The 18843-nt window shown below is 35.4% G+C and overlaps 1 protein-coding gene across 4 annotated transcripts; it reads left to right on the top strand.

Moving 5' to 3' along the window:
• The first annotated feature begins 9840 nt into the window (after positions 1 to 9840).
• LOC110922856 (trigger factor) lies at positions 9841 to 16899 on the top strand. 4 transcript variants are annotated; one of them, XM_035979450.1, is made up of 6 exons: positions 9872 to 9962; positions 12203 to 12353; positions 12664 to 12740; positions 12814 to 13436; positions 15290 to 15406; positions 16013 to 16899. In XM_035979450.1, the coding sequence occupies exons 2-6, from the start codon at positions 12301 to 12303 to the stop codon at positions 16706 to 16708; spliced, it is 1566 nt and encodes a 521-aa protein (XP_035835343.1). In that variant the 5' UTR covers positions 9872 to 9962; positions 12203 to 12300; the 3' UTR covers positions 16709 to 16899. The 4 variants fall into 4 exon arrangements, with proteins under 4 accessions (XP_022022749.1, XP_022022748.1, XP_035835343.1 ...); XM_035979449.1 differs by having other exon boundaries at positions 12652 to 12740; XM_022167057.2 differs by lacking the exon at positions 12203 to 12353 and having other exon boundaries at positions 9841 to 9962.
• The last annotated feature ends 1944 nt before the right edge of the window (positions 16900 to 18843 follow it).

Below are 18843 nucleotides of genomic sequence, written 5' to 3'. Positions count from 1 at the left end.
GAGACTTACGGATACTTAGAGTGACTATTAGTACTGATATTTCCTACGTGGCGGACGATGAGGAGGCATCTATAAGAATAGACATAGGAGTTAAACCAAATAAGAGATCAAGTTGAATCCTATCATAGATATCTACCAATTCCTCACAGGTCTTAATTACTATCTTCAAGTTTTCCACAGGAAAGAGCCTTTGCTCTGATACCATAGCTGTAACACCCCAACCCGGAAGGGCTGGCGTGTCACAATAACGGTAGCAGAAACAAAAAGTCATAATTCTATTTATTTATTTGATAAGGACACAACCATACGATCATTAAAGTTAAGACTAATATACAAGCGGAGACATTCATCTTATTTAACTAACATCTTCATATTTATTCCTAGGCTTTATTCTTCTCTCTTTTCCCCTCCCAAAGTAACCTGTGGACCTGTATATACAAAAAGTTTACGGAATGAGCCGAATGCTCAGTACGGAATTTTAGGCTCAAATAACAAATACTGCTTCATATGAAATCTTATCCGGATGGAACTTTAGGCGAAAATGATACGATACAAGAACAAAATTTCATAATCATATCTTACGGATGTACCCATGAGCAAACTTAAAACGTGACAATACACAGGTAGCTACTCCTGCATAATTATCACACGAGATGGCGAATTGGCATACCCGTTATCCACCTCCTTATACTTATACTTAAATCCTAGGATCGATCCATACGCCTCCTAATAGCCTTATGTACCACACTTGTACTTAAGAGACGCCGTGAACTGATCTCTCCGTCACGGATGGAGCACATGATGTTGATGCCACAACAACATGCTCGTGGGACACTCCACAAGAAGCGATACTCAGGGTATCAGAGTACAAATGGTCTTATTCACATAACTTATAAAACTTATTTTCATAACAAAACGGAACATATATTGGAACATGCGATAATGAGTATAACAACATAATACTATCGCATGACATGAAAGTTAAATCAAATGTTTAGGATAGGAATCGAACGGACTGTCAAATGAATCGATAATCAAAGACGTGAGGAGTTTTTAACAGATATAGTAATTTAGTGGTTTTTGAATATGAAGCAATAAAGAGTGGGGTAAGGATCCGTACCTTAATAACTCCAAAGTGAAGTTACCTTGTGCTAATATTTTAGATTTATATGGGCAGAGTTTAGACTACTTATTAATCTTTTAACCTAATTTCACAATAATGTACACAAAACAGGGTTAGTGATCAATACAGCAGTTACGATAATTTACGAGATCAAATTCTCCCAATGAATGACCAAGTGCAATACTTCAACTCATTTATCGTATTAACGACAAACGACAAAGTATAATACTTCAACTCATTTATCGAATTATCGACAAACGACAAAGTATAATGCTTCAACTCATTTATCGAATTATCGACAAACGACAAAGCATAACCCAATGTGGGCGGCACTTAGACATTCTTTGGACATATTGATCCCGGAAATGAATCGTAATAGCGATCGAGTAATTACCCTGATTGCGGCAGCACTTCGTGATTCGTGTGTGTTTAATTGGATTGTAACTACTCTAATTCGACGTATGTTCAGAGAATTTTCGTCGCTTTGACACCAGAAATCAAGTGCCAAAGTCGGCTATTTATAGCTAGAAATTTGACATGCTTACCTACCTGCTTGACATGCCTACCTACCTGCTTGACATGCCTACCTACCTGCTTGATTGACGTGCCTACCTACCTGCTTGATTGATGTGCCTACCTACCTGCTTGACATGCCTACCTACCTGCTTGATTGACGTGCCTACCTACCTGCTTAATTGACGTGCCTACCTACCTGCTTGACATGCCTACCTACCTGCTTGATTGACGTGCCTACCTACCTGCTTGACATGCCTACCTACCTGCTTGATTGACGTGCCTACCTACCTGCTTGACATGCCTACCTACCTGCTTGATTGACGTGCCTACCTACCTGCTTGATTGACGTGCCTACCTACCTGCTTGACATGCTTGGGTGTCTTAATTAGGGTTTTCTAGTGGTTAATTTATAAATTACTATTATTCTTTTTATTTCTAGAATAATGATTTTAAATTTATGGGCATTACACTAGGCACTTCATATGATCTACCCGTTTAATCATATAAGCATTTATATATTTTATTTTGAAATTTCTAAATAAATTTTTGGAACTGTTACATGAGATTAGTGAGTTTGTAAAGTGGGAGAAGTGTGGAAGTGAGTTGGGTTTTATAGGAAGTAATTAGGTTTAGTTAGGTGGACTTTAAGTGCAAGAAACACACTTAACAAACACAAAATTGGCCAATAATCAAAGCTGAAACAACATTATGGCGAATCAGGGGTGTCGCGCTGCGCGACAACACACTGCCATCCCCGTCGCGCGACGCGACGGGTTAGTTCTCTGAAAACAAGTTTAACCTTTGACATTTCAGCCCCCTGTAATTTATATTAGGTAGTTTTTAAGGTATTTTAAGGTATTTTATGTAATAAAAGCATATTATAAGGTGTTTTTAGGTACTCTTAACATAAAGACAAGTATGGAAAAGTATGATTAAGTATGTATGTCGTATTCAAATGACTTATGATTCATGTATATCACGTATTTGCAAGTTTATCGCATGCTTTCAAGAATTACAAACAAAGTATCAATTGTTTTATGAATTCAAACGTATGGAAATGTACAAATATGTAAAGCATGAATTGTAAGAAATACGAATTTTATTTATGATCCAAGTCTCGGATTTTACAACGATACAACGAAAAGATAAAATACAAGAATTACAAGATTCCAAAAATAGAAATACAAGATGATCTTTCTAATTAAGGAAAGTACGAAAAGCAGGGCGTTATAGTCATCCCATTAATGCTCCAATTCTGTTTTTGTTTTATTTGTTTAGGCAAAATAGGTCTCACAACTGTCGCCACTCCTTGACCATTTCAATGGTGGTTTCACGTGTTGCGGCCGCCGCTTAATCAATCCGCCGTAACCTTTTCAAGAGCTTCCGATCTGGATCCGAGGCATGAGCATGCAGATGGGGATAGGTCATAGACATATGCCGAAACCCTATGCCGGAAAGCCAATTCGGTGCCTGAGCTGCATATGACGACATCTTCTCATCCACATAGCTCGAATTCTGATGGCGAATTTCAGAACCACCCCTACATCCCCTGAGGCGGTTTCGATTGGCTTGTCGGAGATGCGATTCCGACCCGGGTTGACTCCTGTTGTTGATAGTTGTCATCACAACGACCCTTTTTCGTCGAAGGTGGTTACGTAGACGAAGGTGTGGTGGCAACGGTTCTTGGGGGTGGGGTGAACTATGGGCATGTTTGGCTAAGCTTATTTTACCTAAAAAGGACTTTTTGTGAAAATGACTTATTGACTTATGACTTTTTTTGAAAAAAGAGTTTTTAAAAAGTGTTTGGATTAGCTTATAGGGTGAAAAAAGCCAATAAGTCAAAAGTTGTTTTTTAAAAAGTGTTTGGCTTAACTTATTGATTTAAATGACTAAAAGCTAATAAGTCAACAAGTTGATTTAAAAAGTCACAACATCCTGACTTCTCAAAAATGACTTTTTCTCCTGTACAAAAAGTCATTTTGAAAAATGCTTTTAAGTTTGCCAAACACAAAATCTCCTTATTAGCTTTTTGAAAAAGCTAATAAGTCAATAAGTTGGTTCAAAAAGCTTAGCCAAACATGCCCTGTATAGAGAGATGGAGAAAGTGTAAGTTTGGGCCAGTGAGATTAAAATTTAAGATATTGGTAAATGTGAAAAGGAAATGAGAAAGTTAAAACGGGATTCAAATTCTTTTCACATCCGTGAATATTGTTTTTGAACTGCGATTAACTTTAACTATCTATCCTATCTAATAAATAAGAATCTTTGATAGCCACATGTACCTTCTCTCTATGTGAGCTTTTGGAGGGAAAGGATATTGGGGCTTTAAGGTTTTTTTTTTCAGAAAATTATTATCCCCAAATTAATAAATTAAATTAAAATATATTGACCGTCCTTCCAAAAGGCAGATATTTTAGAGGAATTTGGATCACCATTCAAATCCATACCTACATTGCCGCAATAATCGCCGATAAGATACTTTGTTCCCAGTGAAACGCAATCAACGATTTTTACAAAACTAATCAGAGCCCAAACTTGGATTGATTAATAACCCTGCCATCATCATCAGTCTTCTTAATATCTCTCTGTCGTTGATCCATCGCCTCACTGTAAGTCTTTGATCTAAGCTCATCTATCGATCGTTGCATGTTTAGATCTTTGTTGTTTCCTTTCTTATTGTTTTGATCGAAGATCCCTAATTTCTGATTCGCATGACCGTTTTATTGTAGTTTAAAGGTAGCAATTGTATATATCATATGCTAATGTTTCGATGAGCTAGCATAGATGTTGTATCTACGTCGTTTTGTTGAAGATTTACTCCAGTTTGATTGATAAAAAAGTGGTTGTGGATATGTAGTTGGTTGGGATATTTTATTGATATAAGTTCTTTCAAAATTTTGTAGATGTTGCTTGGTGATTATTCAGTCGATTGAATTCTTTTAATTAAATGTGTTGTAGATTTACCAAAAGTTGGTGTTCATTTATAGATTGATTTGAGGAAAGTTGAAAAAAGATAGCCTAAATTAATGTTTTTTAAAAAAATTCTCTATCAATGTATAAATAAGTTTTTTTCTGATCCTTTTTTTGACCGAGCATTTTGTTGGATTAGGTTATTTTGTTTGAATTTGCAAATCAATTTCATGCAAATTTATTAATTAGTTTTTAGTTTTAGGTTGTATTTTATTTGCCGTTTTTGTTTATGTTGATAATCATTGTTTTGTATAGTATGATATAGGAGGTTTAAGCATTGAAAAGATATTACTTGGTACCAATTTTTGTCCTTTTTAGTTAATTATTTTTTTGTTTACCATGTCTGGGAGAATTTTTGTGTGCAAGGTTGTCCCACTGTATTAGTTACATCTTGTTCTACCAACTTATCTAAAAGAGAAAAGTGTAACAGGCTAAATGGTTCCAGTTAAAAGGAATACTTGTGGTGCAGGTTAGGTTGTGTTGATCAAAACACAATTTCATCCCAACTCTTGAAGTACAACAAATTCTTAGGGTGACTATATGCCAATAAAAAAGAGACCCAAGTAACACTTATATTATTTTAATAAAATAATATAGCTTTCTGAACAAAATGATATAGTATGTTCATACCGCTAACATATAGGTGCATATTAAAACCTTATATATATTTTCTTCATCTACCCTCTTATGTGGAATCAAATTCCAAATTTCAAGTCATGAGAGTTGCGAATGCTAATTCTGTTTCACCTTTTCTCTCTTTTGGTGCATAAGGTATCGCTTTTGTCACTGAATCAGTAACAAAAGACGGAATCATTGATACCCATTCTGGAGACTTCATTTGCTGCAGGGTAGCACATAGAGTGTTGTTCTTTTGATCACCAATTTTGTAAATTTGTGCAAAGTAACAAAGGACGGAATCATTGATACTAATTTTGCCTTTGCTACATTTCCGTCTATTTTGGCATGCGAACCAAGGAAACAGTGCACAATTGGTAAGTAAATTTGTGCTACTAATATATTTGTTATTTTTGTTCACAATACTGTTTGACCGAAACATATTTGTTTTATGTTTTATATATGATATCGGCGAAGTTTTAGAGTGTTTTGAAGTGGAGTGCCATATGATAAACGGAATCCGAACAAAAAAAATGAACGTGGAAGTCAAAGATCTAGAGTGAGACATTGATTATTCAACTGAGCGCCAAGATATTCTTGTAAAAACTCAAACAGGAAGTTTTAGATAAAGATGTTAAAGTTACCAACAAAACAACAAATGTTGTATACAAAGAAATCTTTTGAAATTTGTGAGTTATAGGTATATACTTTTACTTTTCAATCTTATTGTTTTTTTAATAGAAGTTTTTATTTATGCCAATTTTGAGTTGTATCTAATCTTATGATTTTGTTTTACATTCCCATAATTTAATATTTTTAATTTGTGATTGTTATTGGTAGGATTGTTTTAAATTTATGTTTGTTATTGGTATGACCATTCAACTTGTGTTACAATTTATTAATTTTATCATTTTTATTGTTCAACCCATGTAATACACGGGTTACTAACCTAGTATATTGATATAGAAAAAAAAACAGCAAGCAGCTGCAGAAAACAAAATAAGCTATACAAATGAATAAATGTCAAAATCTTGCCAACTTAAATATTTACTTCCAATTGTGGGGATTCTAATTAAAAAATATGAATAAGTTATTCTTTTTTTTTTGATCATTTACCAACTATAAATTACTAACATCTTTTGGCATTAAGGTGTTATACCTCATGCATGGGGAGTTCTTAAAAAAAAAAAAGTTAATTTTTTATTTGTAACCTAAAGGTTTTCTTCCTTTTCATATTAGCCCCTTAGTTTTTTTTACTCTTAATCCAAACTTTTCATCTTTTCAAAATTAACCCATCAATTTTTTTTCCAACTTTGGTCCCCAAACTTTTAATCTTCACAATTTTTTCGTTTTACGTTTCGTTCTAAATTTTGTGAGTTAACATGCCGCAATGTGCTTGTGAGATTCCACATTTTTTTCGTATATTTTTTCCTGTTTTACAGGTCCGTCGCAACGCGTTTTTTTTTTCTTCCCGTTTGACAGGTTCGTCGTAACCCGCTGGTCCTAAATCGACTTTGTTATTCTTTGCTACACTTTACGCTTACGCTTCGGTCTAATTTCTTAGCATCGACACGCCAAAATGGGTTGTGCGGTTCAACGATTTACGTCTGCTTTTCGATCGGTGTTATTTTATCCTATTTTATTTATTTTGTTTTTACAAGCTTTTCCGATGTTGGTGGTCGCTGGCAGTGGTGTGCCATTCGTGCTACTTGGCACACTTTTAGGTAATTTTATTAAGTTTTATACTAATAGTTTGTTTCAAGTTTAGCCTTATACTTCATTTACTTACAAAACTATTTTTTACGAGCATATTTTTATGGACGCCTTAGTATAAATTCAATTTGCTCTACGTTTCGACGTAAACATTTTTAGGAAACGAGTTAGGTCAAATATAATACATTTTCGTTAAAAATCATTTTTAACGTGCATAATTTATGTACGTTTCGGTATAAATTCGAGTTAGTCTACGTTCAAATGTAAACTTCTTTGAGTAACGAGCCAGACCATATATATAATATGTTTTCGTATAATTTGTTTTGAACCGAGTGAAGTCAAATTGTAGTTTCCTTTTTCCTTATTTTTCAAAATCTCTAATTCATCTCTTTTGATTACATGTGTCAGTTTTTCCTTTATACCCGTTACGTATTAATTTGCACTTGCTTATAATATATTTGTGAGATCTGTTGGTATTTAGAGCTTAAACAATAAATATTGTAAGACACATGAACCAAGTTTTGAATCATTCTTCTTCAATATCTCAGGTTGTTGTTGGTAAGGTATGAGGCCGATAATGATGCAGATCTTGCCACCGTCTATCAGTTTCGTAAGTTGATTTCTAACCTTTAGGTTAATGATCGATGGTGGTTCTCTTCCTCGATTGCACAACCAGTAGCATATGGGTTAGTCTCTAATTTTTTGGTTTTGATGTAGTGGTTTCGTCTTTAAAGATGCTTTTTATCAAGGTTCTTGCGATTTGGTTTGCTTTCGTCTGCGCCATTGTCTTCGCTTGCTGATTCAGTTGTTGGTCGTATGTGTGAATTCTGTTTGCTATCTATTTATGCGGTGTTATTGTTTGGTGCCTGATTTTTCCACTGTTTGTGTTGATATTTTGTTGGATTTTTTGAATGATTTTCAGTTTTTTATATTGTGGTTGTTTGCTGAAGTGAAGCAGCCGGGTCCCGAGTTGTGGGTTTTTCATATAGAATGATGTGTGGTGATGGCACCATTTTTCTGTGTGGTTGCTCGCTCCTCAAGCGGACCCTTAAAACTAAGACCCGAGAGTTGAGTCACACGTAGGACGTAATCATTCAACCTTGATCGTACTAAGCGGAATGTAACAAACAATTGGCTTCTACCTTATGTGAAACCGAACGCCGAGCATTCTTCTATTGTTCTTGCTTTGTAAGCCCCGGCCGTAACGCGGCGGGGGGTTAAACCTAGTTTATTTGATTTAACAAATAACGTTAGCTTAATTTGTAAAATTTTATGACCATCTCTTTTGTGAAATAATTTTCTATGTAAATCATCTTTGAAACTCTAAAATTATTTGTTTATAAGTGTTTAAAGCTTTGGGATGTATTACAATATTGGTATCATAACGTTTCTGGCTGAACAACATAGCATAGTATTAGTTCTATCCGAATCATTACCATTATTCGTCTTTATATATTTCGATTGATGTAAACATGTGTCGACATTCTTTTGGTATATTACACACTTTTCTTTTTGGATTCTCTCTTACTGCAACACTGAGTGTTGGTACCATAAAGAAACGAAGTAATAACGGGCAACTTCCTGTCGCATAGCACGGGTAGATTTTACTAGTTGTAATGAAATTAAGTATAGCTTGTTTATGATAACAATGTATTCTTATTTGAAAGTTGTACATAGACGGTTGTCACAAAATCCATCTATATACTTCTTTGAGCCCGTCACCAATCGCTAAAACGAATCAATCTTTTAACAATCCACTTCATATTGACTAATCAGTCAAGAAGCCATTCAAATAAAAAACACGAAACATGATGTTGAAAAACATACAACATGCTCCTTTGTGGATTGTTTAAAAAATTACACATTATCGGTTTGGTGAAGTTTCAACCGAAAATTAACTATTTAGTCCATTGTTTAAATCATTATAAAAGTTGATATTATCGATTTTCATCTAAAATGCATGTTTCTTGTAGATATTGAATGCCATTAAATATTCAATTGAGTTACTTCTATGCCAAAAGTATGGATGAAATAATTGTTAAGGATAACTTCTACTACTTTTTTGATTGTTTGGTTCAATTGTCAAACCAACTATACTCTTCTATGAGTTGGTTTGTACATCTAGACCCTACAGACCTAATACATACAATCAACCGATTAATTAAAACAAATATAATAGAAACGTGTAATTAACCAAATATAAATCGGTCAGAGAACAAAACTGAGCAATACACACCCCTAACCCAAACTACTATTTTTGATGTGTCATTATTTTGATAGCAAATCAAAGGTCTAATATAGAGATGCACAACCAAAACACATATGGATCCAAAATCCGTTTCAAATCCAACTTGAAATCGGTGGATTCTGTCAAATCTACCGGTTTGAGTACGTATACTTTTGATCCGTGTTTGAATTCGGTTTAATCACTAGTTATGTTTTCAAACTCATGGGCTGTTTGTTTTACCTCTTAATGGTTCAAACCTCTTACTGGTTCAACACTTAATGGTTCAGACTGTTTGTTTCACGAGTAGATGTCTGAATGGTTCAGACATTTGTCTCTGAATGGTTAAGCATTATACAGAGTCTGAATGGTTAAGACCTTTAATCTGAATTGGTCAGACATTTGCCTCTGAACAGGTAAGCATTATACGGGCTCTTAATGGTTTAGACCTCTTACTGGTTCAGCACTTAACCATTCAGATGTTGCCAAACAGCATGGTTTTCCTTTAGAAACCAATTTTCAACCCAAACCGGTTTGAGCCAATCCAATTTTGACTTTCACTGGCTCGACCCAAAATCGACCTATTTTCAAATCGACCTGATCCGGTTATGGTCTTCCCAGTTTTCAGTCCAAAGCGGTTTTGAAACCGACCCGATTTGGCCCAAAAAGCGGTTTTGTGCACACTGAAGCCCAAGCCCATATCCTGCAAAACGTTTTTCGAGTTTGATATAAACAGTATCATCATGTATGCCTTCAACAACTATTTTCCTGTTCGTTAGATTTCTCCCCCAATTGCAGCAGGTAATTTCTCGAATCTCTTTCGATATCTTCTTCATTTTTCTAATCAAAATCAAGTGTTGCAACCAGCTGATTATCACTAATTGTGTATTGTATATATTCGAATCAATTTGTTCGAGAGGTTTAGCTAGGGCTAGGGTTTGTGTTCGCGTGTTGCGTTTTGGAACAAAATTAGGTTAATTTAACTTGATTCTTAGGTGTTGATTTGATCGTTTTGATATGAATTCACATAGAATTTAATCAGTCGATTGGATTTGATTAGTGTGAAGAATTTTGGCATGTTTAGTTGTACTAAGGTTGGGGATTTTGTTGATGTTTTGTGGTAATTGATGCTTGAATTTCAAGTATGTGTTTGTGTTTTGCTCCGAATTGATTCGAGTTGCAAATTTCTGTTATCCGGTGAGCTGCGTTTGTTTTTGTTGCAAATGGAGTACTTTTTGTGATCGTGATATGTATGCAGCTTCTGGGTCATATGCAAAAACCATAAAACTATAAAATGTAAAAGAAGATTATATTTGGCAAGTTTATGCAGGGATAAAACCGTTATAGTTGCTTTTCGGTCTTATCGTTTGCATTAACCGTCCTTCTTTAGAGGTATTTGGTTAGGGATAGTGTTGGTGTTTGCATGTGGTGTTTTGGAAAAAGTCAGGGTATTTAATGTGATTTATAGGTATTGATTAGGTCGTTTTGCTTTGAATTCGCAACGGTTTTGATGAATCGATGGGATTTAATTAGCTCGAAGATTTTTTACATGTATCCTTCTTTAGAGGTTTGGTTAAGGCTAGGTTTGCGTTTGCGTGTGGTGTTTTAGAAAAGGTCAGGATATTTAATGTGAGTTAATATTTATACGTATTAGGTCGTTTCGCTTTGAATTCGCAACAGTTTTGATGAACCGATGAGATTTAATTAGCGTGGAGAATCTTTACATGTTAATTAAAATTTCAAGTTTCTGTTAATGTTTTGCTCTGATTACGATTCGAGTTGCAAATTTCAATTTTACTTTTTGTGCTTGTAATATGTATGCTGCATCTGGAGTATATTCTCAGGCTACTATGTAAAAACCATTTAACTTTACAATTGTAAAAGCATATTATATTTGGCAAATTTATGGAGTGATAAGATCGTTAAAGTTTCTTTTCGTTCTTTTTCGTTTGCATTAACCATCCTCTTAGACGTTTGGTCAAGGCTAGGGTTTGTGTTTTAGAAAAAAAGGATCTGTGCAATTAATAGCGGTGGGATAGCGGTTATCAGTCTCTTGCAAAATAGTGGTGTCAAATATTGGTCCAGAATATCGGAACCGCTATTACCGGCGATATTGGCCACTATTTTGATTCCCAAATAGCGGTCATAGCACCGATTTTCCAGGTGGAATATTTTCAGGCTCAGGCCAAATTAAGAAATAACAACTGAGCTTCAAGAGTTCGTTGATGGTAGAGATGGTCTTCTTTGGTCGGTTGTGCGAGAGGCAATGGGAGGAAATGAATAAGTTGCAGCAAGTACCAGGACAAAAAGGTCGCGCTATAGAGATGATGATGATATTAGAATTGAAGTGGAAGATCTTGATGACCAATTGGATGCCTTGGTTGATGTGGACCGAAGATTTCATGGCTTATGATTAGATCATGTTTCAATTATTGACATTTTCGATATTACCTTTAAAATTATATATACACACCTATATGTATATATATGTTTATACACACACACACACACACACATATATATATAGGGGATGGATCAAACGAGAACTAGTTTTCGTGAGAGAACTCGACTCCAAAGATTTTTTCCAAAAAACTTTCACCATTTTTTTAAAAAAATTACCTTGCAAAAAAAAAAAATAAAAAATCAAAGAGCACTTTTTACGGTGGGGCAGAATCACTACAACGTACATGCTACAATGATTTACTCCACCGTAAATGATACTTACAGGTCGAGAAAAAACTGGCTCGTAAATTTTTTTCGGATTTTTTACAAATGTCTTAGTTAGATGTTACTCTACCTTTATGCAAAATTTCGTTGACAAACTTGCACGGGGAGTAGGAGTTCTCACGGTTCTCTCAGTTTTAGGGTGGTTCTCATTTGAACCTGATCATATATAGATATGTATATATATAGGTTCTCGCGTTAACCTATATCTCACCGATATTTGATTTTGGACCGCTATAACTGCAGAGGTCAAGATATTAAATGTGATTTATATGTTTTGATTTGATCATCTCGCTTTGATTTCACAACGCTTTCAGTGAATCAATGGGATTTAAGTATTTAATTAGCGCGAAGAGTTTCTACATGCTCAGTGGAATACTAACGTTGGGGAAATTATTGGTATTTGTGCTAATCGATGCATGAATTTTCAAGTTTCTGTTCATGGTTGTTGCAAGTTTCTGTTATATGGTGAGCTGCATTTTTTTGGTTGCAATTGGTCTACCTTTTGTGATTGTAATTCGTACGCGGCTTCTGGATTGTTTTCTCACAAAACCCATACAGCTAAACTCGTATGAGCAGCTTATATTTAACAAATATACGGAGGAATAAAATCATTGTCGTGGTTTCCAACTTTTCATAGTTGACGAAAGCGCAAGGCGCACAAAAATTGAGGGCCCGAGATAGACTTGTTTTAGGCTTGTCTAGGGCTAGTTTCGAATGCTTCAGCTCAGTTATGCCGGAATTTTTTGGTTTTACGATGTTGCAGCGTTTTCTGCAGGAGGATGGTTGATGCCAAAGAAAAGGACAAAGCTCCGGATGCAACTGAAAAGGATGAAGCTCCACCGAATTTATTAAGTATGTCAGTTTATATAATAAGTGCATCGATTACCGACTTTGAAAAAACTTTGGTTTTCTTCTGCAATTACAGACGACATCGAAGAGGAAGAAGACGACGATGATGAAGATGAGTATGAGTACGATGATGACAACGATGATGAAGAAGAGGACGAGGAAGAATATGACGACGAAGAACCTGAACAAGAAGAGGAAAAGGTAAATGATGAAGAAAATGCTGCCAAGGAAGATGGAAAAAAAGGTGAAGAACCGAAAACCGACAAAAATTTAGATGAGAGTTCACAGAGTAAAGTAAACAGACGTAGGAGCAGGAACACAAAAAAGAAAGTAGAAAATGATTCTGGTACGTTGGCTGCTAATGGGGATAAGGATAAGCCAGAATCATCCAACAGAAAGAAGGCTGCTAATGGTGATAATAATAAGCGAGAATCATCGAACAAAAAGAAGGGTTCAAAGAGGGTTGAGTGCATGGGGATGGTGTTCATGTGCAGTTCGAAAACAAAAGCCGACTGCTTCCGCTACAAGGTTCTCGGGTTGCCCGAAAATAAGAAAGATCAAGTGTTAAAGATTTATAAAGGAATGCGGCTGTTTCTATTCGATGTTGATTTGAGGTTGATGTACGGGATTTTCAAAGCTGCGGGACCTGGAGGTTATAACATTGAACCGAAGGCTTTCAAGTCAGAGTTTCCATCTCAAGTTAGTATTCATATTCATAAACGCATGCTTCCTGCATCCTGCTATTGTTATAGTTATCTCCTTTTATCGATTCTGAAGTTTATTTTACTATGACTTGCGGAAATGGGTAGGCTGTCTAGTAATTTTTTATTCTCGAGACATCATCATAGAAGTTTGGTGCTTTTCTGACTGATTATAGTATGAACATTGTCTTACTGAACACAAAGTGTTTTGTCACTAAATCAACATATTTAATTAGATCTAGAGATAGAGGGGATTGTCCCCCTGCTTGTGAACTTAGTTCTTGAGAGTAGGGCTGCAGACTGACCGAATAACAGGAACAAGACTTGTTCGTGTTCGTTTGTTAAGAAATATATGTGTTCACAAACTGTTCATGAACACTTACCTTACCAAACAAGATTTTATGTTCATGTTCGTTTGTTAAGGAAATGAATGAGTTTGTGTTCGTTTGTTAATTTTAGGAAAAAAAGAAAAAACGCAAACGAACGATCATGAACACAAATGGAAACAAACGAAGACAAACAAGCGTTCATGAACAGAATATATATATAATAAACTGATACTTATTAAATATTTTATTTGTCGGAATTTTGAAGTAATTAAATTAAATATACAAACTAAAAAAACTAATGAGTATCGAACACGTTACTGAACGTTCATGAACATAAATGAACGCACGCGGCCTCTGTTCATGTTCATTCGTTCATTTATTGAATGAACACAAACGAACTTCCCGCCGAACGGTTCACGAATTGTTCGCTGAACGTTCGGTTCATTTGCAGCCCTACTTGAGAGGATGCATGTCAAGCTAAGATTTGGTAGCTCATCAGTTCGTATTAAGTTTCTTCATTATTATTTTCATTTGGTGCTTTTGTATTAGAGCAGGGTTGTGATACCAATAATTTCAAATCTGTAGTGATGTCTGTTTATTGTCTTGAAGTATATTGTACTTGCACGGTCGTATGTTAATTGTTTTCACATTATTGAATTATGTCCCGGATACATATGAAGCATGATTGAATAATTGGTATATTTTCAGTTACTAATTATTATACCTATGAAGGAGGGGGTTGATAATTTAAACATGACAAGATGGTTAAAGAATCATTATCTGACCTACTAGTTATCTACTAAAAGAACAGTTAGATTTGAGGGCTGTTTGGCAACTTCTGAATGGTTAAGTGCTGAACGAATAAGAGGTCTGAACCATTAAGTGCCGAATCAGTAAGAGGTCTGAACCATTAAGAGCCAGCATAATGCTTAGCCGTTTAGAGGCAAATGTCTCACCAATTCAGATTAGAGGTATAATGCTTAACCATTCAGAGGCAAATGTCTGAACCATTCAGACATCTGCTCGCGAAACAAACAGTCTGAACCATAAGTGCTGAACCAGTAAGAGCCCATTAAGAGGTAAACAAACAGCCCCTTAAGGTGTTATGTAATTGTTAATAATGTCCTTAATCCTTATGGTGCTACAAAAGTTCAGCTTTTATTTATGAAAAGTTCTCAAATACTTATTCTCACACAGTCACTTGTTTATTTTCTTATATGGTTTTAATGTTAAGTGTGTCAAATGTGATTACAAAAGTCATATTACTTCTATATTGAAATTTGCTTTCGTTCTATTGCAGTTTATCTATTTTTTTTTTTTTTTTTTTTTTTTTATCATACTACATGGTCTTATCTTAGCATTCATTTTGCTGCATTCTTTTTCATACTTGATTTGTAGTTTCTTTTTGCCTTTTGACGACTGACACTATCTCGTTATATAAATTTGTATAGTTAACTCAGGTAAACATTAATATTTGCTTGCTAGCTAATCATCAATGCATTATTCTTAATTATATGTTTAGGTTCGATTTACTGTGCTCGATGATTGCCTACCATTGGCAGAGGAGAATTTTAAGAGTGTCCTTAAAGAAAACTACTACAGTAGAAGAAAGTTTGAAGGTCTGCTGCAATCAGAGCAGGTTTGTGTTCGGTTATATCTAGGGCTGCAAACGAACCGAACGTGCGGGAAGCTCGTTTGTGTTCGTTCTTAATAAATGAACGATCACGAACAAGAAGTTATGTTTGTTTAGTTTAAATGAACGAACATGTGCAGAGGCCGCGTTCGTTCGTTTATGTTCGTGAACGTTCGGTAACGTGTTCGTTTGTGCTCGATAGTTCATTACTGTTTTTAGTTAATATATTTTATTTAAATACTTTAAAATTCCGACAAATAAAATATTTAATAAGTATCAATGTATTGAATATTATGTTCATAAACGCTTGTTTGTGTTCGTTTGTTTCCATTTGTGTTCATGAACATTAGCTTGTGTTCATGAACGTTCGTTTGCGTTCTTTGCCTAAAATTAACAAACGAACACGAACACTTTCATTTGGTTAACGAACGAACACGAACACTTTCATTTGCTTAACGAACGAACACGAACAAGGTCTTGTTCGTGTTTGTCTGGTTTGGTTGCAGCCCTAGTTCTATCGTTGACAGGTTAACTGTTAAAAAACAAGTTATGTTTTTTAGTTGGATGGTTCTTGAATTACATGATTAACAATAACAAGTCTGAATTTGACAGGTAAAGAAGTTATGTAAACTTTTTGAGAAAATGGGTGATGGGAGGCGTTCCAGATCCCGTAGAGCCCGACCCGTTGAACCTCGCCGATCTAGGCTTGATGAAAGCCGTAGAGACCGACTCGATGATCGACGCACGTCTCGGGCCCAAGAGAAACGTAAAAGAGCCCGGGATGAAGAACGGCGTCCTCGCTCTCCACCACCTAGAGAAAAAAGACGGTACCCTGACTATGACCGCCGTTCACCTGTTTTATATGATCGTGAGCCACCTGTTCCGAGATACCATCGCTTGCCAGAACCCTCTGCCATCCGCTCTCCAGTGAGATTATACACCTATGAGAGACAACCTTTAGACATCCCACCTTACGTTCGTGACCATGTACCCGAGCCTCCCACTTACCGTGTCGTTGAGCGGGACCAAGACCGGGATCGGGACCCATACCTAGCATATGGCAGAGAACCACCACCATTGTATCGTGACACAGTCTATACTACTACTACTACGGTGCCACCGGAATACCACCTTGTAAGCAGAGAGTACCCCTACCCTTCTGCGGTTCAAGCACCCGAGTACCGTATCTCTGGTGCGTCTCGTGTGCCGAGTTATCGTGATGTGGAGATTGCTGGCGATTACCGTTCTGCAGCAGCGTTACCGTTACCGGATTACCGTTCTCGAACCCATTATAGATACCCGCTTTGATTTTGTCTGAAATGTGTAAGGCAAATTTGTAATATTTATTTAGACAGAGCTCTTACTTGTTTTGTAGAAGTTACATTCGTGGTGCTTGTCACATATATGTTTCAAGAAGACGTGATTCAAACTTTATAATTGTTTTGTTGTTTGACGCATTTTCCGCGTTTTTGATGAAATAAGTTCACATTTAATTTAAACATATTATATATTTTCTTAGTTTGAGTAGAGTGATATTTTGGAAAGTTTTTATTCTGGTAGGGGGATGAAAAAGGATAATGCTAGTTGATATGTGATAGTTGGAAGTACCTTGCTTTTATTAAGAACATCCCTACATATTAGGGATGATGAGTGTGGTACCTGCATCGCACCGATACCGAAAATACCGGTATTAAAATTTCTTAAAGCTGGGTACCGGTACCAAAATATTCAGTATTTTACCAGTATCGATACCGAAAATGCCAAAAAATGGATACTGGTACCGGTATCGAAAAAATTCGGTACGTATCAAATGCTCATCCCTACTACAAATGCCCTTAGACGGATTATGTTGTATACATATTGGATCCAAATACATTATATCTCTATACCTAATAAAACAACAAGGTTTTGCCACTTGGCATCACCTCACTCCACCAAGACACTTGTCAAAACATCCTTTACTATACTTACGTGTTCACCCTACAATGCTCCACGTATACAACTAATTGAGAACCCGGTTTTGGGGTAAACTTTAGAACAAACCCTAAAACTTTATTCATCGCCGCTACCATTGTTTCTTCTTTCTTCTCTCCTTCTTCCGTCGCTCAACCCTTCTTCTTCTCAATCAGTCATACATGTTTGCTGTTCTAAACCACGCTATTAGCAGGTATGGAAATTATTGTTCATTGTTGTTATCTTTTAGCAGTTTATGTCTATGATTTTGTTTCCTTTCGATTGTAGATCTGAACCCCCTTTTGAAGAAACCCTAAAAGTTTCCCCCCGCCGCTACCCTTCGTTGTTCTTTCCTCTCCACTCGCTCAACTATTCTTCTTCTCCATCACTCCGTTATGATTCCGGATCTTAACGATTTTATTAACAGGTATGGTTTTATTCATTTTTTGTTAATTGTTACTCATTTTTTTCAGTTTCTTGAGTTGATTTTGTTACTGATGGTACTAGATCTGTTCCCCTTGTATTTGATATTAGGGTTTTTTCTTTTAGCAGGTTATGGCTTTGATTTTGTTTCCTTTCGATTGTAGATCTGAACCCCCTTTCGATTGTAGATCTACTATTGTAGATCTGAACCATCCGTTCATCATATTAGTGTTTCTTCGAGGTATTTGCAACCTTTTCTGACTCAGGTTTGATTATCCCTCAAAATTATTATGTTTTTTTTAAACTTTGTTGAAGATTAAAACAACGCGTTTAATAGGTTATGTTTTCCTTATGTTTTTGATCACTGTTCTTGATTCTAGCCGTTTGTTGATTTGATTTTGTTAGTGATTATTGTAGATCTGAACCACGTGTTTTACAAGTTAGGGTTTTTTCATCTTATAATTTTAGTGTTTGTTTATTTGATTTTGTTTTGTTATGTTTTTGATCCTGTTTTTTAATTATCGCGTGTATTGAAATGTTTAATTTCATGATGATGATGTTTTAAATACATTTTAGCCCTACAGCTTATTTAGTTTATGTTCTGTTATGATGATGATGTTGATGATGATATGATTTCGTGTTTGTTTGATTTTATTTGAAATACTAGCCTATATCCCGTGTGACACACGTATTTTATTTGAAATATTGTTTAAAACCGCCTTTCCATTGTATGCCACATAAATTATGTTGCTATGTGTATTTTATGACCAACAAAATGTTTTATCCGTATCTATGATTTGTGATTGCATTTTGTTACTCTAATCCTGTTTATGATTTATCGCGTGTATTTCAATGTATAATTTAATGATGATGATGTTTTAAATACACTTTAACCCTAAACGTTTTTCTGTTTTATTTTGATTATGTTGATGATGATTATATGAATCCGCTGTTTTACTTTTGTGACTCCGCTGTTTTTACTTTTGACTTATCCATTAGTGTAGTCTAACACTTTTGTTAACAAATACACATAAAGAAAGATGTTGTTTTATTTTGTAAACAAATTT

The sequence above is a fragment of the Helianthus annuus genome, chromosome 11, assembly GCF_002127325.2.
Source record: "Helianthus annuus cultivar XRQ/B chromosome 11, HanXRQr2.0-SUNRISE, whole genome shotgun sequence".
In the NCBI taxonomy this organism is placed as follows: domain Eukaryota; kingdom Viridiplantae; phylum Streptophyta; class Magnoliopsida; order Asterales; family Asteraceae; genus Helianthus; species Helianthus annuus.
This window is presented reverse-complemented; position numbering and strand designations above follow the sequence as displayed.

What these genes read in the sequence shown, in the direction of transcription:
- LOC110922856 (XM_035979449.1), top strand. Translation starts at nt 12,301, where the DNA reads ATGCATGAATTTTCAAGTTTCTGTTCATGGTTGTTGCAAGTTTCTGTT. An exon ending in TTGCAAGTTTCTGTTATATG is followed by an intron (nt 12,354 to 12,651) that starts GTGAGCTGCATT and finishes ACGATGTTGCAG; the next exon opens with CGTTTTCTGCAGGAGGATGG. An exon ending in AGTCAGAGTTTCCATCTCAA is followed by an intron (nt 13,437 to 15,289) that starts GTTAGTATTCAT and finishes TTATATGTTTAG; the next exon opens with GTTCGATTTACTGTGCTCGA.